Source organism: Arvicola amphibius, chromosome 7 (genome assembly GCF_903992535.2).
Source record: "Arvicola amphibius chromosome 7, mArvAmp1.2, whole genome shotgun sequence".
NCBI lineage: Eukaryota > Metazoa > Chordata > Mammalia > Rodentia > Cricetidae > Arvicola > Arvicola amphibius.
Window position 1 is genome coordinate 72,797,640 of NC_052053.1, and position 25,131 is coordinate 72,822,770.

The 25,131-nt window shown below is 45.8% G+C and overlaps 1 protein-coding gene across 3 annotated transcripts in view; it reads right to left on the minus strand.

Annotated features, from left to right (window-relative positions):
• Eml1 (EMAP like 1) overlaps positions 1–25,131 on the minus strand; it is a 159,010-nt gene that overhangs the window by 39,289 nt on the left and 94,590 nt on the right. For all 3 annotated transcript variants that reach the window (XM_038337119.1, XM_038337118.1, XM_038337117.1), the window contains exons 3-4: positions 21,863–21,995; positions 4,989–5,120 (exon numbers count right to left, since the gene is read on the minus strand). In XM_038337119.1, coding sequence (XP_038193047.1) covers positions 4,989–5,120; positions 21,863–21,995 — 265 coding nt within the window. The remainder of the gene's footprint in view (positions 1–4,988; positions 5,121–21,862; positions 21,996–25,131) is intronic.

The window sequence follows — 25,131 nt, forward strand, 5'->3', positions numbered from 1 at the left end:
GGCTTATGCCAGGGCTTGTTCTGTGCTCCTCCATTTAAAAATTAATGTGTCTGGGTGTTTTGCTAGCATGTATGCCTATACACCACATGCATGTCCCACAGAAGCCAGGAAAGTATGTTGGATTCCTGGAACTGGAGGTATACATGGCTGTGACCTCCCCTCGCCTTGAAACATGGGTTCTGGGAACTGAACCCAAGTCCAGCCCCCCATCCTCTGCTTTTGACTGTGGAAGTGATGGGTTTCACTTCCTCAAGCTTCCACAGCGACTTGCCCAAAGTGACAGATCCTAACCTGGAACTGTGTGCTTTTCATCACAGTGACAGACACCAACAGTCCACAAGAAGAGAGGCATTTTTCCTGGGGGGAGGCGGGGTGTGAGCAAACACATGCAAACATGGACTCTGATACCTGGGATAGAGCAGCAGTAATCACAGTTGTGCATAGCAACTGCTGGCCACCCCGGTGTAGGGAAGCTGGGGGCAGGACCTCATTCAATCCTCACGATATCTAAGAGGTAGACACTATTTATGCTGAAGAATTCACCCTCTGTCCCAAAGTCAAGTAACTTAGACTTGTAGAACAAAAAGCGGCAGGGCTGGGATGGAAACTTGGCTGTGAGCATCAGGCTCCATCGCTCTGGCCTTCTCTCATCCCATTAAGGGAGATAAGCACAGTTGTTCAGCGGATGCTTTCTGGGCACCTGCTATGTGCCCTGGCACTGTTCGAGATGGTGAACTGGTCTGACTGGTTGGGAAAAGCCTTGTTGGGGTTGAATGTGGTGGCTCATGTCTGTAATATTAGCACTCAGAAGGCTAAGGCAGGACTGTGCATACCGGGCCAGTGCCACAGCCAGTTCTAGGCTAATCTGAAGCACATTGGCAAAATCCTGTCTTTTGTTTTTAAAGTCCCCAACATGCACTATACATACACAGTTACCTGGGTGTTCAGATGATTCAAAACAGTATTTCATTGTTCTAAGGAAATCCTTCTACTGTGTGGGAGGAAGAGAAAAGGTAAACCTCTCATACAACATTTCAACTCACACAGACTATACTTCGTGTGTGTGTGTGTGTGTGTGTGTGTTTGTGCATGTGTGTGATAAAGAAACTCCTGTTACTACCTAACTGTGTAAAGTGCTCTGTGTACTTGGCTGCATGTGTGGGGACCCACCTCTAAAATGACTCTGTCTGCTGACACAGGACTGTGCTTATACAGCAAAACAAAGAGGAGCCAGGGATGTCAAAATTAACCACACCGCCTGCGGGGCGCCCTCGAAAGATCTGGTTGGGAATGAGGAAAGTGCCCCTCGAGTCCTGAATCACTGCTGACACCATGGGAGACTTTCAAGTCCTCTCCTGGGATTTTCAGAAACAGTAATAAACTAACTTTAAAAGAGATGAAAAAATTAATAACCTGCTGGGCAACATAAGAGGCATGCCAGAGAAGTGTGATGTCAGGGCCCAGGAGAAGAGGAGGAGCCAGACGTAGGAGCAAGAACCCAGAGCTCAGCACCAAGGTCACCATTAGGGTGGCAACGCAGAAGCTAAACAACTGAGCCTTTAGCAACTGGAGGAAGCGGGCAGAGGACAAAGTCATGGCCTGTAGAGCCCTAAGAAGGAGGAAAGGCCAGAGAGCCCAGCACAGTTGACCAGGCCACCTGTAAAGCAGCGGAGCTGCCTGCCATGGTTTGGGCTATACAGCAGGAAGGCGTGGCGCCTGGGGAGATACTTGTTTTTCCCTATGAATTTGTTGACTCCAAAGATGGGCAGTGCATACGTATGTGACACCCGAGTTTCCAACAGATAGCCAGACAGTTCTTACTCCACAAAGGCATCCCATTGCAGCACGCTGTAGAGACACACAGTGTCTTAATTATGAAGTTGACACATCTCAACCAGTGGCTTTCTCAGTTCCAGCAGCATCTAATGTACAGGGTGCCTATAAACTTATAAATAAGCTGTCATTTCTCTCATATAAAACTTTTTTTAAGTTAAAAAAATTCCTTAGTGGATTAGTGTACTGGCTATATCACATTCTTCTTCCAGAATGTTATTGCTGACTCCCTATTTAAATTTAATAAGTACTTCGTGGTGACAAGACTCATTATGTAATTATTAATATTCATTTGCCATGAATATTACATAAAGTAAAATATTACATTGCCCTACACTGCTTTTGTCTCGAACGGAAGAGTTGTCAGTGCAGAGATTAAATGCTGTTCAAATCCTGAGGTGGGGTAGAAGCAAGTATTCTAGCATGTTAAACAGTCTAAGATGGAAGGCAAGACTGGCACCTCCACTGACGACTTCTAAAGAAAATGAGATATGGGAGCAAAAACATGGAAGGCCCAATAAAGAACATAGCTCTAAAGAAAAGAAAAGCACACCTGCTTTAGGAGAAGTTACTACGTTCAGGGAATGCTCAGGACGTGCCAAACGCTTATTTTCTGCTCAAGAGCGAAGAGTCGCGCAATGAATAGCCCTATGGTTACTCTCACTGATGCTGTGGAATACAGACATCGGTGTGGCATTCTCACACCAATGATAGCTTTGCACGTGGGGTGTGGCACATAGTATTGTGGCTACTAATGTGTAAGGTCTGAGTCCGGAGATCTGGGTGACATCGGTGCCCTTCTACCTATGTGCCAATGGCTGCCCTCAGAGGAAGAAAAAGGGCCTCCAGCCAGAACCAACCCTTCTGCAGCCGGTGCACGACAGGTGCCTGGCTGGCAGCTCAGAGGATCATGAGGTGGCCATCCATCCACAGAATCACAGCTAGAGTGTGTCAAAATCTGAGCTGTGAGCAGTGGCCTGGGCCATTCATACAGATGTAACTAAACCTGTCAACCCGAAGAAAAGGCGGGTCACTTCAGAAATCATCAATCACTTTTGCCTTACGCTTGAGGAGGAGCCGGCTGAGAAGTTCGGGAAGCCTTACGTGTTGTCTTCCTGGGTCCTGCACTGTACTGAGCACCAAGCACTGGTGTTGTCTTCCTAGTTAGCACGGAGTGACAAGAATGAGGTCCAAAAGTCTCAAAACCACAGAGGAAAAGCCAGGGCTCCAAAGGGAAGCTGTCCATATCTTTCCACGTTCTTTCCGTTCAGAGTCTCATGGCCTACGGGCACTGAACAGGCAGATCCTGTCAGATGGGAGGCGGCCACCTAAGACAACTCCCTGGAACTCAGCCCTGCTTTCCTCTGGTACTAACCTAGAACCCAAGGGTTCCTCAGTAGGCCCTGGGACCTGGGGTGCAAAGCTGGAGCTGGCCAGGAGGGGGCTGCTCATGTGGGGAGAGCAATGAGGAGCTGGGCCAGGCAGTGTCACTCCTGTGTCCTTTCTGAACCCCCGGCAGCATGATGGCTTGGGTGGTCTCTCGGCTCCAATGAGTTTGGCTTCAAGCGGACACTTTCAGTGGCCAGGATTATTTTTAGAAAATGATTTGCAAACATTCCTATTCTCTCATTTCCAAATCAAAATTCCTTCCCGGGGCATTTCTCAAAAATCCCTTTGTAAATACCTTTATGGAAATATTTACCCAGTACATTAACCAAAGCCACGGGATTTAAAGGATAAAACGGGGTCTAGAGTTTACACAATGTGGATTCTTTCTGGAAATTCTTAATCAAAATCGGATGTTCGGATGACCTGCCAAAATCTAGGTATTTCAAATCAGCACCAAACAGCCTGAGTTCCATTCACAGCAGCCTCTGGCCACCACACTCTGTGGCCACCTGGCCTCACTGCTAAGGTCTCCCACTCACCCCCTCCATTAGCATGAGATTAGCATAATCCTCCCCTAAGAAGCACTAAAGCCTGAGAAGATGAGTCCATGGTTTCTGAAATTGTCAGTGGACCGTGAACTCAACTTACCGTATAATATAGAGAGGTGTCAATATTTTTTTAAATTGTTTTATTTTATGTGTATGGGTGTTTGGCCTGCATGTATGTCTGTGCACCATGTGTGTGCAGTATGCAGGTAGAGGGTATCAGCGCTCCTGGAACTGGAGTTACATACAGGCGGCTGCATGGGTGCTACATGGGTGCTGAGAATCGAACCCAGGCCCTCTGGAAGAACAGCCAGACAGCTCTTCCTCCTCCTCCCATTCCTTCTACAAAGATCCTTTTCAGAGCTAGAACTGAGGAGTTCAAGCATCCCTTACAAGACTGAATCCCCACATAGTTTCAAACTTGGAAGCTTTACAGTCTGTGGTTTGGAACCCACTGTGTTCTGACTAAGCTGTCTCTCTACATGAACATCTAAAAAGAAGCAAGCTTAACCTCTAAAACTGAGCCTCCTTCCCAGACTTCACAGAGCAGAAGAAGTAAAATCAGAGCGTGGTAAGAGCAAGGTCCGCACGAGGCTGACAGGCACAGGAACCTCCCAGACACAACACATTCTTAAAACAGGCTGTTAGTGCACCCAAAAAGTAGTTTTCGTGGGTAAAACGTTACTATGTGATTCATGGGTATCTCTCATAATCTGCTGCAAACAAAACTCATAGAAACTTTAAAGTTAGGAGTAAGAGCAGGACAGGATACCAGAATGGGAAACAGTTCACAGTTCTGGCATTAGCTCACTATCAAAAACAGCCCCGAGTGAGTATAAAGACACAGCTTTCAACCCGTCTACCCCAGAAAGCATGGCTGACAAGCTTTAAACATTCCAGCAAAATTAATTTCAAGATTAATTTGGGAGGGTGTATTGGTGATGGGAGGTACCGCACCTGGCAACTCAGATCCTCTTCCTGAGCTATTTTCTCAGACACGGCTTTATTAATATCAGTATTAGTATTCTTAACTCAGACAGTGGGGGCTAGAAGTCTGAGTTACAGGTTTTCGGGCTGTGACCTGCGATTGCCAGCTGTCGTCATCCCTGTACCCCATGTTCCCCCACCCCCCACCATTAATGCAATGTCAGAAAGCCTGGAGCTCGGACAGGGCCTTGGGTAAGAAAATGTCAGAAGGTATTGCCAGCAGGGCTTCCTTACCTCTCGTTGTTCTTCTTGCCACTGGAGGAACTGCTGGTAGAGCCCGTGCGGTTGCGGCTTCCTTTGGAGTCCCCGGAGCTCTCCCTCCGGCCCCCTGGGGACACTCGTTCAGAAGAGCTGGTTCTATTGATGCTGCAAGAAAGACAGGCAGGTGAGAATGAGGCCTCCACAGGTGACTGGACTTCACTGCTGAGCATGTGGAGGTACTTCAGATGATCTATCATACCGCCATGTAGACATTTAAAAGACAGAGGGTCCAAAAGCCTTACTAAAGAGACCAAAAGGCTCCCACAATATCACCCAGAATCCCTACCCCTGCTCTCTGCCTTTGCAACTGAGGCAAGTGACTCAGCTCAGAGTTACAGAGGAAACTGAGTCACAGACCCCCTATATACCGTGGGAAGGTTTTGAAGGCCATGGACCTGCCCTTGGAGGGTGCTTCAGTCTAGATCAGTGGCGCTTAGCCAAGGGTGGCATTATCCCCCCAGGAGACATCTGGTAATGTCTGGAGGCATTTCCGGTCACCACTTGGGAAGGGGCTGCTACTGATGTGGTTGGTAGAGGCCAGAGAGACTGCAGATCACCCTGCAATGGATGGGGCATCCCTCAGCAGAGGGTTACTAGGGCAACAACAGACCTGGCTCAGGAGAGATCATGCTTTTGGCAAGGCAGGGATAAATGCAGACAGGGTGCCACAGGTCATGGTAGAGGCATCTACCACAGGTGAACTAACTGTATTGAGAGTCTGAGAGCACACGCGTACTTGGCTTCAGGCATACGATGAGCAGGCATGGAATGGCGGGAGCTTGGAAAAGTGCCAACAAGGGCTGAGATGTGTCAAAATTACCCACACAGAAGAACCTGGTCTAGGGCAGCCTTCTGCTTGTGCCTTTTCCTGAGATGCCGTCCCCAGGGGCATACAAATGGAACACTCACCACTAATAAACTATACATTTATTTGAAAACAGTTCTCTGGTATACCTATGATTTCCCACTACTGAAACGAGAGCCAATTTACATGCTAATGATGTGATTGTTTTATTTTGACATGAAGATTAACATCTTAATTGTAGATCTGATGCTACAGGGCGTAGAGCATCTTCAATGTCTATCAGAACTCATTGATATTCTGATTGAGTAACTGTGGATGCCAAGAACTCTACTTCATATAAATCTGTAGTACAAAGTGGCAGAAGTATAGTTTAGAACCATATCAGAACTTGTTGGAAATTCTGTGCTAAAACAAAATCTATTCAGTGATTTACAAAATTCAAGGCTGTAACTCAAACAACAATTCAAAGATTATTTTATTTTTGTTTTTATTATGCATATGCACAGGGTGTGGGTATGGGTGCACACCCACGCACATAATGATCACTGGAGGCCAGAAGAGGGCATTGGTTCCCCTGGTGCTGAAGGTCGGGCAGTTGAAAGTTACCCAGTGTGGGTTCTGGGGACCAAATTCTACAAGAGCAGCATGTGCTCTTAACCACTGGTCCATCTCTGCGGTCTCAAACAGCAATTTTAAAAATTCACACATTCTAACACCACAGAATTCAAAGAATATTATTAGAGACTTACATGCAGAGAAAGGACAGTAAGAAAATACTGACTAAGCCATTGTGAACCTACAGGAGCAGGAGACTTTGTTTATATAGTAAAAACACCACAGTTCATTAAAGCACGATGATAATAACCCAGAGACAGAAACTGGGATTCAACCTGAAGATCAGAAAAGCAAAGCAGCCAGTCACTGGCTCTTACCTCTACCTCAGTCCGAAATGGTGATCCTGCCTCCAGGAATCTCAGAATGAGACTGTGTGTGAGAGCTGTCTCCTCCCATCTTATATTCCTTTCTAGTGCTGGGATTAAAGGCCTGCACCACTGGAATTAAAGGCATACACCACTATCGCCCAGTTTCTATGACTACTGGTCACCACTGCCTGGTTTGTAAGGCTGGTCAGTGTGGCTGTTTTACTCTCAGAACTTCAAGCAAGCTTTCTTTATAAAAATACAAATGAAATATCACTACAATTTATAGCATACAATAGCCTGGAATATGGGCCTAGGTGCTTCAAGCAAAGTTCCCTGGTACTGCAGGCATAATGGTGTGCACAGTGCAAAGTGCACATTGTGTTCAGAACCAAGGCTGCATTGAAGTCATACAATGCCACATCGGTGGGTGCTGTCACAAACTTCTGGTTCATTATGCATTTAATTTTGAGTTACTTTTTGGCTGCTGATTGTTAAGAAATCTTTTACTCTTGTCTTTTTATTCATAAAACTTTCACGATCCCTTCATTTAGTCACTGACATTCATACATGCTTGTCACACACAGTTAAAAGTACGGTCTAGGAGAAAGCAATCAATGTATAGGAATTCTAGGTGTGTGTGGTAGCGCACACCTTTAAACCTAACACTTGGGAGGCACAGGCAGGCAGATCTCTGAGTTCGAGGCCACCCTGGTCTATAAATCAAGTTCCAGAACAACCAGGGCTTGAGAAACCCTGTCTCAACACACACACACACACACATGATACATAAATATATCTCAAATGGACACAACAAGGAGCCTGGGGGAAGTGAAGACTGAGTGTCCCCCCCCCAAAGCATCCAATAATTTCACTCATTGAAACCCTGACTGTGTACCACTGTTGGAGGTGTGGTCCTTTGGGAGGTAATTAGGTCAAGAGAATGGAACGAGCCCTGATGAATATGGTTAGTGCCTTCATAAACAGGGCCCCTGAGAGCCTTTGTCCTCCCTGAGACACAGTGAGAAGCAGGCTGCAAGCCAGAAGAGGACCTCACAGAACCTGGTGAGTGACAGACTCCTACTTCCAAACTATGAGCAACCAACCACTTCCTCTTCTGTGGCTTGTCAGTCAACAGGCTTGTGGTATTGTGGTAAAGCAGCCAAAACCCCCTAGGTGAGCCCATGGCCAGTGCAGGCTTCTCTGGGAGCCCCTTACCTGCCTTGAAGGCCAGTCTTGAGATCTTTCCACACCAGCCAGTCTTGCATCCTTTGCAGAGCCTCACACAGGCCAAAATGGATGAAATAATGAAGCTTCATCCTCTGCTCCTGCTACAAGCAGAGTCGGGCTGTTCCGTGCTCAAGGGGAGCCAGTATGGCTGGACACACATGGAGCTTGGTGGTTACATGCACGAGTGTGCAACTCACATCACTGCTGGGACAGGACTATTCATCTGGTGGCTATCGAAGGGTGTCTCTGTGCCACAGATGTAGGGGAGGCAGCAAGAGCAGAGGCAAGAAAATGAGAAAAGCTCCCCACCCTCAGGAAAGTGCCTTTTTAGGAGCAGGTTGAAAAGCTGCCATGGAATCAGGTAGCAGAGACAGGACAGAGAACCTGGCAGCCCTGCACGGCGAAGTATGTGCGGAGTGGAGTAAGATTATCACAGGAGCTGCGAAGGGCATGCCCCATGGGGGGAAGACAGGACATCAAATCTCATAAAGTAGTGGGCAGGAGCTGAGGGACCTGAGACAGCAGGACCCTGCCAGGGCCCAGTTCTGGAATGAAACCACCCTGTGTGCCTCTAGCGCAGGCAGTCCCTGCTGGGCTCCTGTCACTCATCCATCTTCCTTTCTTGCCATTCTCTTCCTCCTTGATCTATTCCTCCCTCAGTCCAGCCTTCAGCCCTCTTCCTTGACAGTAACCTTGTGTTATGTGCTGGCTTTTGAAAAATCACCCTGTTCTCAGAGTGAGCATATGTGATCATTTTTACACACGGTTTTTCTGTGCCTGTGGGAGCTTTGAATCTGAGTCAACAGGCATCTGACAAAAGGCTCTGTATGGGCGTGCCTAAAGGTCAGCACATGGTTTGTTCATTTTTTTTTTATGTTTTGTTTTAGAATGCTCAATTTGGGGACAAGAAAATGACATGTCTTAGGACAACTCGATTTTTCTGAAACCTAAAATTACAGTCTGGAGATCAGAAAAACGGTTATGCCCAGGGTTCACCATCCTCCCAGGATGGAAACCTGTGGGAGCCATTGAAAGGGCCCTAAGAGACGGCAGCAGCAGAAAGAGACCCAGAGCGTTGCCTGTACGGTGTCCTTGTGGGAGTTCGAGTTAAGTTCATGGCAATTTATTGCCCTTATGGCATGGTAAAGCCCATCTATTATCCAGCTGTGGAGAACACTAACCAAACTCAAGCCAGCGCCTGGAAGAGGTGACCCACGGATGCTGACAAGGGACCAGCGGCTGATGGTTATTTCACTTAAATCTCACACATTAGTTGCAAGAATATCATCACCCTCGGTTTACAGACGACGAAAATAAATTCAGGGATATCCAGTAACTTCTCTGAGCTCCCGAGAGCGGTTGGGTTAGTGGCTGCAGCCCATGCTCTCTCTGCTGGTCACCCAACCAGGACCTTCCTGCGGGAAGCCTCCCTAGTCACCCAGTAGCAATGTCAACAGGGTTGTGTTCCCGCAGCTCTTTGGGGGAACACCAGCTCTGCATATCTGATAAGTTTCTACAATTCCAATATATAACAAAGTTCTACAGTAACACAGCCTAAGCCTTGCCACACGGGAGGCCCTGGATAAAGCCAGTAAGCCATCATGTTAGAGCGAGAGTAACGAGGATTACACAGCAGATCTAAGCTCCCTCGCCTTGGCATTGATCTGGTCAGAGTTCTGTCCACACATAAGAGTGCCAGTGTGGGAAAGCATTTTGTTTTTTTAGATTTATTTATTTTTATTTTTATGTGTATAAACGTTTGCTTGTGTGTATGTATGTTATTACGTGAATGCCTGGTGCACAAGGAGACCAGAAGAGGGCATCAGGGTCCCCGGAACCAGACTTCTGTTCAGTTGTAGGCCGCTGTGGGTGCTGGTAACTGAACCTGGACCCCTCCAAGAGCAGCCAGTGACCTTCCGCTGAGCCGGCTCTCCAGCCCCAGTAGAAACTGCAATAAGCTTCAGGAAACTGAAGGCTGCAAGCATCAGAACAGACAGACACCATGTTCCGCTCACACAGCGCAGCCTAATTCATCACAGCTCCTTTAGGGCATTTGTCATGTGCACATTTGCATCAAAATGTTAAACTTCAAGAAGCAAAGTTACTATTGTCCTATACGCAGGGGAAAAAAAGAAATAAGACATTTCCTTTTGAGAACCAAGAGCCCTTATGAATTAAAGAGGATTTAGGAGGACTCAGATGGAGGACTGAAAACAAAAGCTCGGAGACATCCCAGCAACAAGGCCAGCCAGAGAGAGTGGGGCTGTGACTCGCTGCAGGAAGCTCCCTTTAATCACCAGCAGGGAATATCAAAGACCTTACAGTCTCTCTGGACAGCAAACGAAAACAATGCTCTTTATCTGGGACATGGCAGGGGTACCAGCTTGCAAGAGGCCTCACAATAACACAGCTCATCTCTTGGTGATGGCGGGAGGCTGAGTGTTTTCCGTGCATAAACACCGGCATCTCTTCCCATCTGCTTCTCTGTCCCCACACCCGACCCAAAACTTCTAAGCCTGAAGAGACAGCAGCTTTTTTATTTCATTATATATGCGTTGAAGAATTCTTGCCAATTTGAGTCTCAGATCTGATAAAAAATTTCTGCAGAGGAGATTGTGACATTCCTCCTTCTGATGAGATAATTGCTCTCAGCCCAAGAAGCTAGAATTATGGCTTTCTGTCATTAGATGATTTGAACTCAAGAAATGTGTTTTTCCAAAATTTCACAAAAAGGCCCTGAATACTTACAACGAGGGGGGATCTGTACCAGAGCTCTAAGACCAGGGTTTCTGCCAGTGAATTAAAAACTGTGGCCCCACTCAACAAACAGTAGGCATTGACCATATCTTCCATGTTATGCTGAGTGCTGCAGAGACCAGGGCCGTAAGGGCTTTATACCCTGCATATTATGACATATCTAGTTCTGATAGACTAAGATGACACACTTTAATAATTAAATAAAAATGTTCTTTCCTATCATTATGATAAATATGGATCAAACTGTGTCTTTCAAAAATTCCTTCCTTATTTTGTGTGTGTGCCCGTGCTGTGTGGTGCATGTTGGTGTAAGGACAGGTGTGTGCACCTGTCCATGTGCACGTGGAAGCCCAAGGAGTATGTCATGTGTCTTCCTCTACTGCTCTCTGCCCTGTCCCCTTGGAACAGGGTCTCTTACTGAACCTGAAACTGAGCTGGTGGGTCAGTGACTCCCAGAACCTTCCCACCTCAGCCTCCTACAGCTCTGGGCTTTCACGCATGCACAACCACCCCAGATTTCTTTTGGGGGTGCTGAGGACCTTAACTTAGACCCTCAGGCCAGCGCAGCAAGCACTCTTACCCACCAAGCCGTCAACCCAGTCCCTAAAACCTTTGTGACAGAACACGAGTACTTTCCCAGAAACATCACCTTAGAAAGTCTTAGAGAAGAAAAATATTTACCGAACTGCATGGTTCCCCTTCCACAGAAAAATGACTACTTGAGATATGGGAATGGCATGGTTTCTGATATCCAGCAGGGGCCAATTGGTTCTCCCTTCCTTAACACCATAACCACCCTTTCTCCATCTTATTACCAACAACAGATGCAAAACCTATATTCTATTAACAATGCCATTGAATTGGATCTGAGTACAAAAACATATATTAAAATATCAGGCCTCACCCTTCATTCCAGTTAGACCTGAAACTTTTTTTTTTTTAATTTGTAACACTGCTTTTCTCAGGCTTCTTATTAACTAACTCTTATGTCTTAAATTAACCCCTTTCTATTATTCTGTATTTTACCACGAGGCTCATGGTTTACCAGTGAGGTTCTGGTGTCATAGACCTGGAACTCATATAAACGGCCTCCAACTAAACACACCACTGGTTTGGTGCTGGCGGCAAGCCAGCTGTCTCAGGCTCCCAAGCACTGAGACGATAGAGATGAGTAGCCATGCCCAGTCTAGAAATGACTTTTCTAAAAAAAAAATCAACTGAAGTCGGATTTTGTTTTTTGGCTCTTTGCATGGCGTGTGTTTCTGGCACTGACTTTTGCCAGGTCACACATCCAACAACAGCCTGACTGTTTTTCCCAAGGGCCATTGGCTGCTTGGAAGCAACAACTACTTCACCCTTTTGGTCACAGACTGGCACAGAGCACTTTTGAAATGATGCCTGTACCAGATTTGTTCTTCTGATCTCTGCTCACGCTCACACCCCAACTGTTCTTCTCTGTTAGCTCCCTACTCCCCAAGCCCCCAAGACAAAGAGCGATTGTCTTTTTCTTGTGCACAGGGAAACTGATGGCCTCAGTAGTCTACAGAGCAAGGTGTGACCTACAATATCTTCCCTGGATTTTCTTCCCCTTTTCCTCTGACAAAATAGAAAGAAAACCTCTTCCCAAGGATTCCCAAACAAGGGAGCCCAGTCCCAGACTAAGTTTTAATTGGCAACACAATGCACGACCGACCGCTGGGGCTGGACTGCTTCCAAAGGGGATTTTGTTCTCGAGCACCAGGCTAACAGTCCCAGAGCCTTCTGCTGAAAACAAACACACACCATGCATGCCCCCCAGATGTCTCAGCTTGGTTCATTTGGAGTCGAGATTACAACAGCATTCTTCGTGATTGTAAATGTGTTTGTGGAGCCCGGCCTCCACCCTGCTTTAACCTCCACGTTCAGGAAGGCTGGCTGGCTTCTTTCTGCTGTCAGAACCTTTTCTAATGGGAGCCACTTCACCACATCACAGCTAGAAGTGGCTGCGTCCAGCTTCCCCAGCAAAGGGGATGCATACCCCGGAAGCCCACAGCAGCCGGGATAACCACACTCCTCCTCGTTCTCAGCGCTGAGTCTAGCAAACCACACACATCCAGTCCGAAGCTCCACGCTGAGAACAGAGGAGCAGGTGAATTGAATGGATTGCTTTGTAAATTGAAAAAGAAGGCTAGCTGGGGGCGTAGCTCACTGGTAGTGATTGCCTACCATGCATAAGATCCTGGGTTTGATTCCCAGTACCACAAAAAGTGTCAATGCTACAAATGGGGGGGGGGGGGAGGGAGAAGATTGGAAAGAAAGAAAAGGAAAGTCTACAGAGCTAGAGAGGGCATGTTTAAGCACACATACTCTCATACACTTGCACCTTACACTTGTGTGCATACACACAGCATTGTAGCTATGTAGCTATGAGTCATGCTTTTTTTCTCCTTCTCTCCCTCTTCCGATAATACTGTTGATAGCCCTCACTACCCCAGAGCCCTTCGTACTAGGCTGAAATGAGGTAAAGACCGAGCTACCACCTCACTTCACATCTTGGCAAATCAGAAAAAAACAAAACAGAGGGCTGACAGACAAAAGGAACCAATAATAAAGATCAGCACAAGAGACGTGGACATAAAACAGGAAAGCCATGGGAAGGAAAAGCAGCAATCCCAGGAGCTGGTTTTATAAAAAGATAAGCAGAATCCAAATACTTTCAGAGAAACTAAAAGAGGCACAGAAAGAGGAGTTTAAATACTTAACAGGTGAACTGAAAGAATTACCATTACCATTACCACTGACGTCACCCAGGAATATAAAGAATTATAAGTGACTGCTATGAATAACTGCACGCTGGCGAATTAGATAGCCCAAAGGAAGTGGATACAGTCTTAGTAGGTAACCTACTAGCAATTAATCATGAAGAAATTAAAATATGAACAAGCCCCTAATTAACAAGGAGTCTGCGCAGCAATAAAAACACCTCCCAAAGAAAGAAAGTCCCAGACCAATTGGCTTCACTGGAGAATTCTATCAAACACGGAAAGAATAATTAGCATCAAACCTCCTCTTCAGAACTGAAGGGGAAAATAGTTCTGACTTCCTTCTGTGTGACAAGTACCACTTTGATACCAAAACCAGACAGAGACACTACAAGAAGGCCAATATCCTTGATGAAAATCTATTTAAAGGATCTGCCTTTAATCCCAGAACTTGAGAGGCAGAGGCAGGCAGATCTCTGAGTTTGAGGCCAGCCTGGTCTACAGAGTGAGTTCCAGGACAGCCAGGGCTATGCAGAGAAAACCTTGTCTAGAAAAAAAATGGGCGGGGGGAGATTGTACAGAACCAACAGGGATTTATAATTTGAATGAAAAGATATCTCGACAGATCCGAATCAAACAATTGCAGTAACAGATGAAGAGCAAACATCACATAACCATCTCAGCTGATGCAGAAAAAGCCTTTGAGGGCCAGTAAGGTTCAGTAGGTAAAGACATTTGCCATTCAAGCCTGAAAATTGAGTTTGACCAAGCTTGGGACCCATGTGGTAGGAGGAAAGCAACTCCTGGAAGCTGCCCACTAACTCCTGCATACATGCTGTGGCATACACACATGCCAGGAAACGATAATAAATAAAATATAATAAAAAAAATTTAAAAAGAAAGAAGTGTTCAAAAACCCTTTCGTGATAAAGACACTCAAAAGAACTAGGAACAGAAACTGACTACTTCCCACACAGCGGAAGTCATACAGGAAACCACAGCTAATGTACACAAGGATGGAAGGCTGAAAAAATTCTCTCCAAGATGGAAGGAGAGTAGCAAGGCTCACGGGTGCCTCTAGCATCCAGCATAGTACTAGGAATGCGTGCCACAGCAGTTAGACAGGAAAAGTGAACCATCCACAGTGGAAAGGAAACACACACCTCTGTAGACAACAAATGCTAATATGCAAAATGAAGCACAAAACTTTTTAAAAACCACACACACAAAAACTACGTAGGGAGAGAGAAGTGCTGGGTTGAATGTGTATTGTTTGTCCTGGCCACGGCCACGTCAGGAACCTCAGTGTCTCAGCCCCATGACAGGGACAGAGCCTTCCTCCCGTCCAAGTGCAGATTCTAACAGTGTGTGCGGAAAATGTCCACAGTGGCTCTCTCCTCCAGATTCTTACAGACTGCCCCACCAAGATTAGCTAAACATGCCTCCCTGCTCAGCTGTACATCATAACTCCACCTCCTTGATTTTCTGTACATATCCCACTTCCTTCTCCAGTTGTATCTGTGTAATAATCCTACCTCCCCGATCAATTGTCTATAATAACACCTAAGCTTCCACAATGCTGAGGTGTCTTTATCCAAGAGCCCAGACCAGCCAATCCCAACTCTTTTGTGTATGAATGTATGTATGTATGTCTTCTGTGTATGTATGTATGTATGTATGTATGTATGTGTGTGTGTATGTATGTCTTCTGTGTATGTATGTATGTGTGTATGTATGTCTTCTGTGTATGTATGTATGTGTGTATGTATGTCTTCTGTATATCTATGTCTGTCCCTTATTCATTCCCTCACTGCCCCAGTCCAGTCAATCCCTGGTGCTATGTAGGATGCGGCAAAACAATCTCAGGGAAATTTCAAGACTAAAAAAAAATCAACACACAAAAGTCAGATGTATTTCCATATGATCTGAAAAGAATTGAAGAAAAGATTTCTACTTATTACAACATTAAAAATAACAAGTTAGTTAGGACAAGTTTTCTCAGAAGGTAAGCAACAGGTGCACTATGAAACCATACAGTTTTGCTAAAAGAAAACAATAAGATGCAAATAAGCTGAAAGACCATGCTTGAAGATCAGAAGACTCAGAGGCCAGATTACCCACAGCAATCTCTGGATTCAGTGCAGTCCTTCGTAAAACCGCAAAGGCAATTGTGCTAGTTAGTTTTTGTCAACTTGACACACATCAGACAGGCCAGTGGGCATTTTCTTGATTAATGATTGATGTGGGAGGGCCCAGCCCATCATGGGCGGTGCCCCCTTGGGCAGGTTCCACTCCCCACTATTCCCTGCTTCCTGCTCCAGGTTGACTTTGCTTGCCAATGGCACTCACTTGGTACCTGAATGGCATCTGAGGTTTCCTTTGTCTGAACCCCAGCTCTGTGGAGTGCATGGGTACCTGTGAGCAAAACAGCCTTCTCTGTTATACAGTCCTGGACTGTATAAGAAAGCAGGCTGAGCAAGAACAGCACTCCTCTAAGGCCTCTGCCTCAGTTCCTGCCTCCAGGTTCCTGCCTTAAACCTCTGCCCTGGCTTCCTTTGATGATGCCCTGTGACTGGAAGCCAAACAAACATTTTCTCTCCCAAGCTTCTTCATGGTGCTCATTACAGCAACGGAGAAGGGAACTAGGACCACGAGCTTTGCAGAAATCGATAATGCAACCTAACACTCACTCAAAATCTCAAATCCCAATCCCATCACCAAATCTCTCAAGGGGGGGACACAAAAGGTGGGGGTGAGGGAGGAAATAAAGATGAAGGCCTCACATTTCCTGATTTTAAAACCACAGTGATGAAGACAGCAAACACTAGCAACGAAGACAGTTTTAGAGACCAGTGGTTCGGAATAGTGAGTCCAGAAATAAACCCTTGCACAAATGGACAAAAGATTGCTAATAAAGACAGCACAACTACCCAGTAGACAAAGGACAGTCTCTCTAACAAATGAATGCTGGGAAACTGGAAATACACACATAAGGAGAATGAGGGTGGAGCTTTGCCTTATAGGATGTCTAAAAATTAACACAGAAGTGACTAATGACCTACAATTAACACCTAAAACCCAAGTACCCCTAAAAGACAATACAGGGGAGAAGACTTGGAGTGTGGGATTCAGTAATGGTTTCTTGAGCTGACACCAAAAGCAAATACATTCTGCTCATTGGGCCACAATCTGCATGTCCTGAACACCTCTTGATGTCAAAGCAAAGGATCAACAAAACAGAAGAGCAATCCAGGGAACTGGTAGAACACACCTGCAAGTCACACACCTAAGTGGTGAGTATTCAACATGTAAGGAAGGTCTACAGCTCCATGACAACACCATAATGCAATTCAAATACAGGGAGGAGCTGAGGCAGGAGAATCACAAGTATCAGATCACCTGGGCTGTATAGCACGATATTATCTCAAGAAGCACAAATACGACAAGATAAGCACATGTGTAAAGGTGCTGGATAGATTTCTTTGAAGGAGATGTATAAATGGTCTATAATCATATGGGAAAATGATCTAAGGTGCAAGGGCCAACAAGATGGCCCAGTGGGTAGAGAGAGGTATCTGCCTCCAAGCCTGACGGCTAGAGTTCCATCCTGGGGACCTACATGATGGAAGGAAAAACCAACTTCTCTGAGTTTTCCTATGACATACACTAACAGGTACTCAGGCACACTCACACAAATAAATAATAAGAATATAATAAATAAAATATAAAATAATATAATTAAAAAATTGTAAGATCAACTGTAGTTACTCACACATTTAATCCCAGCACTAAGGAGGTAGAGTCAGGAGAATCTCAGTGTCAGTTCGAGGTCAGCCTGGTCTACATAGTGAGCCAGAGCTGCATAGATGGGGGGTGGGGTAGAAATAGAATTCAAAACTACATTGAGAGACCACTCAATACCCATTGAAATGACAGCATCCAAAAGAAGGAATCCAGGTTTCTTGTTCTACAAGGTTCATGCCTATAATCTCATCTAGGAGGTCAGGGCAGGAAGGTCATCAGTTTAGAGCTAGCCTTGGCTACAGATGGAGACACGTTCCCAAATATAACCAAAACAAACAAGTAAAAAGAAGAGAAACTAACAAGTGCTGACAGTTGGGAAAATTCAAACTCTGGTGCACTATTGGCAGGAATGGCAAATGATCTAATTCTTATGAAAAATTGTCTGAAGATTTCCCAAAAGCTTAACTAAGAATTCTTACGTGGCCGGGCGGTGGTGGCGCATGCCTTTAATCTCAGCACTTGGGAGGCAGAGGCAGGCGGATCTCTGTGAGTTTGAGACCAGCCTGGTCTACAAGAGCTAGCTCCAGGATAGGCTCTAAAGCTGCAGAGAAACCCTGCCTCGAAAAACCAAAAAAAAAAAAAAAAGAATTCCTACGTGGCCCATCAATCCCTCTGTGGACACACTTTCCAAAGGACCGAATGCCATGACACAGGGACAGCCGTGCCCAGCTGTGCTGATGGCAGCACTGTTATAGTAGCGGAAATGTGGGAGCAATTCCCTGTCTCTTACTGAATGGCAGATAACAAAATGAACCCTATCTATATAGAGTTGACAGACTATCACTCAGCCTTGAAAATGTAATTTGTGATACACTACAGCAGACATGACCCTGAGAACACTACACTAAGCAAAAGAAACTAGTCACAAAAGGGCAAATATGTAGCTCCACTCATATAAGCATGGAAAATAGCCCAAAGTGGGCCAGCAAGATGCTCTGTGGGTAAAGGCACTTACCACCAAGCTCATGACTGGATGCTACCCCAGGGTCAACATGGTAGGTGAGAAACAGTCCTACAAGTTGTCATCTGACCTTTATATGGACACTGTGGCAGTGTGTGATAGTACACACACATGACACACACCACACATACACACACATGCACACACAAACACACACATGCACACACAGACACACACAAACATACACAGATACATACACACATGCATACACACAAACATACACACAGACACATACGCAACATGTACACACATACACAAACACACACAAACATACACAGACACATATACACATGCACACACACAGACATACACACAGACACACACGCGCACACACAGACACATACACAACGTACACACATACACACAAACACACAAACATACACAGACACATACACACATGCACACACACAAACACACACATGCACACACAAACATACACAGACATCCATACACACAGACACATACATTATTTATTATTATTATTATTATTATTATTATTATTATTATTATTGTAGTTAAAACCATGGACTCAGAGGGAAGGGGGCGGTGCCAGGGGCCATGGGGACAGAGAGCAGAATTATTGTTTAATGAATGGAGAGATTACATTTTGTGAGTTGAAAGGCTCTGATCATCTGCTAAACAACAATATACAAATATTCCTACCCTGATGAACTACACCCAGAAATGGGTAAGCAGGCAAATTTAATGCTAGGTGTTTTTTTGATTGTAACTTTTAAAAAAGACATAAAGCTCTGAAACTTCCAGGAAAAAAAAAGTCAATTTTGTTGGTCTTCCATCTAGTGAGTCCGAGTGCTTCCTGCCACTGTCAGACTCCAAAAGTCATTTTGTATTAGTTCTGAAAATGGATGATCCAAGCAAGAGTCCAAAGATATAAACTGTGGCTAAGTGTAGCACTTCAGAGTTTTAAAAAAGCACTGCAAAACCGATTCTCTTGAAAATCATTTTTTTAAAAATATGAATGCACGAAACTCTCCAGGAAGAAATGCAAGGAGAGCCTGCTTGGTGACGGGCAGAACTTTCTGTCCAATCCTATGCAGATTTCAAAGATGACATCATAACTTTAACACAGCCGCAGATGTGCATCCCTTCCGGGCCGGACAGAACTGATCTGAAACTGGCTGCACCTCATCACCTTTGGCCTACTTACAGCTTCTCCTCCCATCTGAATGACTCACTCATTCCTCACCTCACTGCCCCAAACCTCAGTACACTCCCCAACTGCCACCCAGGAAAGAACCGTCAGCACCAGGGACATCAGGAAGTTGTCCTCTTTGTTCTTACTTTCTCTGAAGTCTCTAGCAATACTCTGTGATGGCCAGCCAGATGACAACATTAGCCCTAATAAAAGCAGAGCCCCCCAAAAGTTGAGCACTGTCCATGGGCCCCACCGGCACCCTCTTCTTCCATGGAGCTCTCAGTGATCATAATGGTCACTTTTAATTGACAACCTGACATAACAAAACCAAAATAAAGAAGAGTGTGCGCGTGCCAGGGGAAGGGGTGCCTAAACTGTGCTGGTCTGCAGGTGTGCCTGGGTTGTGCTGGTCTGCAGGTGTACCTGGTTCTTGCTGATCTGCAGGTGTGCCTGGGTTGTGCTGGTCTGCAGGTGTACCTGGGCCATGTTGGTCTGCTGGTGTGCCTGAGTCGTGCTGGTCTGCAGGTGTGCCTGAGTCGTGCTGGTCTGCAGGTGTGCCTGGGTTGTGCTGGTCTGCAGGTGTGCCTGGGCCGTGCTGGTCTGCAGGTGTGCCTGGGTTGTGCTGGTCTGCAGGTGTGCCTGGGTTGTGCTGGTCTGCAGGTGTACCTGGGCCGTGTTGGTCTGCAGGTGTGCCTGGGTCGTGCTGGTCTGCAGGTGTGCCTGGGCCGTGCTGGTCTGCAGGTGTGCCTGGGCTGTGTTGGTCTGTAGGTGTGCCCATGCGAGATTATCTGAACCGTGTTTACTGAGATTGGAAGGCCCTGTTTAAGTGTGAGCAGTACCATTTCATGGGGTGGGCCCTGGCAGGCACGCATGCACTCATTCCCTCTCTGCTCCTGACTGTGGGTGTGACTAGCTGATTTACGTCCTGCCTTGTCTTCCCAAAAGTGATAGGCCATAACCGGGAACTGTGAGCTAAAACCAATCCTTCTTCCTCAGTTGTCTCACGAGGGCATTTTATCACAGCAACAGGAAACCAAGCTGGGATAGAGATAAAATGTTCCATGTGTCTTGTTGAGTCTCCTCTGCATCTCACCTGATGGGTGGGGGAGAGTCAGCAGTGTCCCACGGAGCAGTTACCATGGTCAGAATAAAGTGTACACAGGTCCACAGGGGCACCCGCCATATAATGGCAAGCTTTTTGAGTGTGGTGAGTGGGACATAGGCACCCAGCCTCTGCTGAGATGAAGCATCATCTCATGAAGAAATGCCCTGGGCCCAGATGGTATGGCTGGGGTTCGTGGCCATCTTCTTGGGCGGGACCTCAAGAGCAAACTAGAGGGAATGGCAAGTGAGGTTGGTGGCCAGGTTCCATTCTAAGTCACAGAGGCAGCAGATGTAGCCCAAGGTGTCCTCCAAGCTCTTCAGTATCCACACCCAGAGTCTCAGTGTCCCTAAGGCCACTAGCACTTCAGTGAACTCCATAGGTTCTGCTGTATTCTGTGTGTATGTATGTACATATGTGTTGATATGTGTGTGCACATTCATGTGAAGCCATGAGGTTGAAGTCAGGAGTCTTCCTTGATTGCTCTCTACTTTATTTATTGAGGCAGGGTCTCTCAGTTAGACCCAGAGCTCACTAGTGGGTTCTGGGGATCTGAACTCTGGTCTTCATTCTTGCTGTCTGCATGGAAAATGTTTTAGCCTGGGCACCATTTCCCTAGCCCTCTACTACATTCTTGTGACATGCCTGTGAGGTAGGGTTTCAGAGGAATTCTTCTAAGCTAGCTATACGATAAAATGAATGAGCGTTTAATTTTCTTTGTTTTAAAGATTATTCATTTTCTGTATGAGTGCTCCATCTGCATGTACACCTTTATATCAGAAGAGGGCATCAAATCGCACTGTAGATGGTTGTGAGCCACCATGCAGCTGTTAGAAATCAAACTCAGGACCTCTGGAATGCTCCACTGAGCTATCTATCTCTCCAGCCCCCAAATGTAATTTTCTGCAGTCTAAGAATTAATGCTGATTATAAGATGCAGCATTGAAATGCAACAGTCAGAAAGTCACCAAAGTTGAAAGTGAACTGTGATCTATCTGAAGATAACACGGACTTCCAGAATCTTAGCATTAGGTATAATTTAAAGGTTTGAGTTTACCCAAATCTCACCAATAAAAGTTAAAGGTTGCTATGGCAATCTGAATTTTTGCTATGTTGCATGTAAGGATGTGGGTTGGAGCTCCAGCTGTCCAGTTATTTTTATAAAAAACCATAAGTAAAAATACAAACATCTTGCTACTGTTTCACTGAGATTTCACAGGCAATACCTTAACTCTAAAGCAGAGAAACACTGAGTTACTACATCACAGCCTCAGCTCAGATGAGACCACAAGCATCTTATGAGAAAAGCGTGCTCCTTCTAAACCCCCAAGGAACTGCTTTGAGAAGTCAGGGGTCCTTCACGTAGCCTACCTTTTGGTTACCGGTACAACCATTTCTTTCCTTGACCCCGAGGGGGATGGGAGAGAAGCACTGGGTTTCTTTGGTAACACGGTGCCATTGTTGACGGTGGTTCTTAATGGCAGGGTCTGCCCCAGTGGTCTTGCTGCAAGAGAAGCATAGGATAAAGTCAGAATCTTCACCATAGCAGCAGTAACACTTCACAGAACCCAAACAGCACCCAGAATAGAGATGCAAAGAACCATAGTTGCACAGAACCCAAGCTGTACAAAGCCAGACTTGCACAGAACCCAAGCAGCACAGAACCTAGGTTGTACAGAACTCAGGTTGTACAGAACCCAAGCTGCACAGAACCTAAGCTGCACAGAACCCGAGCTGTACAGAATCAGAGCTGCATAGAACCAGAGATGCTAAGAACCAGAGCTGCACAGAACCTGAGCTACGCAGGCCTGAGATGCAAAAAACTGCAATTGCACAGAATCTGGGCTGTACAGAATACAAGTTGCACAGAACCCGAGCGGCACGGAACTGGAACTTAAGCTGTACAGAACCAGAGCTGCACAGAACCTGAGCTGTACAGAACCAGAGCTGTACAGAATACAAATTGCACAGAACCCGAGCTGCATGGAGCCCAAGCTGCACAGAAGATGATTTCAATTCTAAAATCTAACAGCAATGGCACAAGTACAAAGGCAAGTCATGTACGTTTTCAGCAATGGCGATCTAACAGTGATCCCAAACAGCATCCTCTCACCCTACACAGACAAACTCACAAGTAACGGGAAGCACAAAACCAAATATCTATAGAAGCAAGGTTTGAAGGACTAAGTGATCTCCTCCTGCTGCTCTTCCGCCTGCTGCTCCTCCCACTCCTTTTCCTTCTGCCCCTCCTCCCCTGATCTTCCTCCCACTCCTCTTGCTGCTCCTCCTCCACTGATCTTCCTCCTACTCCTAATTCTCCCACTTGTCCTTCTGCTGCTCCTCCCCCGTTCCTTCTCCTCCTCTTCCTTCCCTTTTCTTCTCCTTGTCCTGCTCCCCTCCACTTCCTAGTCTTCCTGCCTCCCAAGCACTTAGATTACAGATGTACACCACTGTGTCCAGCTGAGATGGGGATCAAACCCAGGGATTCCTGTACACTACATAAGAACTCGACCAACCAAGCTATATCCCTAACCTAGTGATGTTGCAGCTGCTGTTTAAGAAACAATACTGTTATCGGGCGGTGGTGGCCCACACCTTTAATCCCAGCTCTCAGGAGGCAGAGGCAGGCAGATCTCTGAGTTCGAGGCCAACCTGGTCTACAAGAGCTAGTTCCAGGACAGGCTCCAAAACTACAGAGAAACCCTGTCTCAAAAAACAAAAACAAAACAACAACACAAATACTCTGACAAAGGCAACAGAGAGGAAGAAAGGGTTTATTTGGTTCCCAGTTCCGGGCTACAGTCCATCACTCCGAGGAAGTCAAGGTCGGACTCGAGGAGCTAGTCATGGCACATCCACAGTGAAGGGCAGGGAGGAAAGAATAGATCCACACTGGCTTCTGTGCCCTCTCTCCGCTTTACCCTCTCGTACTGTTCAGGATGCCCTGCCCAGGAGATGGTGATGCCCACATGGACCAGGTCTTCCTTCATCAATTACAAATCAAGACACAGCCATGGGCCAAACTGACCTAGGCAGTATCTCGACTGAGACACTCTTCTCAGGTAATTCTAAGTTATGGTGAGCTGACAGTTAAAACTAACGATCACAGGGCCTGGGGAGATGGCTCAGAAAATAAGAGCACTTGTTGCTCTTGCAGAAGACCTGGGTTCGATTCCCCACATACACATGGTAGCTCACAACCATCCATAACTTGATTCCAGGGGATTCAATACCTTCTTCTGATCTCCTTGGACACCAGGCATACATGTGGTACTTCTACACAAAAACTCTTACACAAAAAGTTTTAAAAATAATTAAACTAAACAATACAAACATCAAAAGCCTGACTCATGGGAGAAATTGACAAAGCAGACCTCATTAAGAACTTTACAAGTTTGCCAAAGAAATTTAAAAAGGATGGAAACACAAATTATAGGTTGGAAAAAATATTTTTAAATTGCGTGTCTGATAAAGGACTTGTACGGAGTATAATAAGAACTCTAAAAAATTCAACATTAAAAAAAAACAAAAGGCCCAATTTAAAAGAAATGGACAAAAGATGAGAAAAGACACCACACTAACTACCTTCAGGTGCCAAATGAACATATGCAAAGATAGTTAACATTAGGGAACGCATTAGGGAATGCAAATTAAAACAATAATGAAATAGCTGTATACATCTATCAGAATGGCTGAGGTCCCAAAACCAAAACAAAACAACAGTTGCTGGCTAGGACGGGAGCCACAGGAACCCACATTCATTGATGAGGGGAGTGAAAAATGGCACAGCTACTTTGGAATACAGTTTGGCAGTTTCTTATAAAAGCTAAATATAACCTTACCATATGATCTAGTAATCATTCTGACACCAAGTATTTATCTAATTGTCTGAAAACTTCTGTCTCCACAGACCTGCATGTAAATGTTTATAGCAGCCTTAATCACAATTGTCAAAAGCTAGAAGGAACCAAGATGGCCTTCCATAGGTAAACAGACAAACAAGCTGGTCCATTCAACAGCAGATGAAAAGAAATTAAATGCCTGCGTTGTGACTGTTAGTGTCAACTGTGAACCTGACGGGACCTAGACTCGCTGGTTCTGGGCATGCTGTGGGGGGGGGGGGGCTATCTTGGTTATGTTCCTTAAAAGGGAAGATCTGACCACTGTGGATGGCACCATTCCCTGGCTGGTACTGTGTAACACCAGAGAAACTCGGCTCAGTAGTGGCCCGTATCCATTGCTCTCTACTTCCTGATTGTGGATAAAATGTTACCTAAGCTGCTTCAAGTGTGAGCATCTGGAGGGCGTGCTTGCTCCAATGTTTTAAATCAGGAAGAAGGGGGGGTGTCTGAAATCTATCACCCCGCCCCCTCATCTCAGGCAATGTTCTATAGCTCTGGGGACCATACCAAGAACAGCTGGCTATGGCACTGTCAACCCTGAGTATCCTCTTATCTTTAACCATTCTGTCACACCCTTCTCTGGGATTCCCGTCAAGTGTGTGATGGCTATTCTTGGCTGTCAGCCTGACATCTGAAATTAACTACAACCCAAGCAGTGAGGTACACCTGTGAGGGATTTTTTTTAAACCAAATTATTTGAACTGAGAAGACCCACTAATTTTGTTGCTGTTCTTGCTT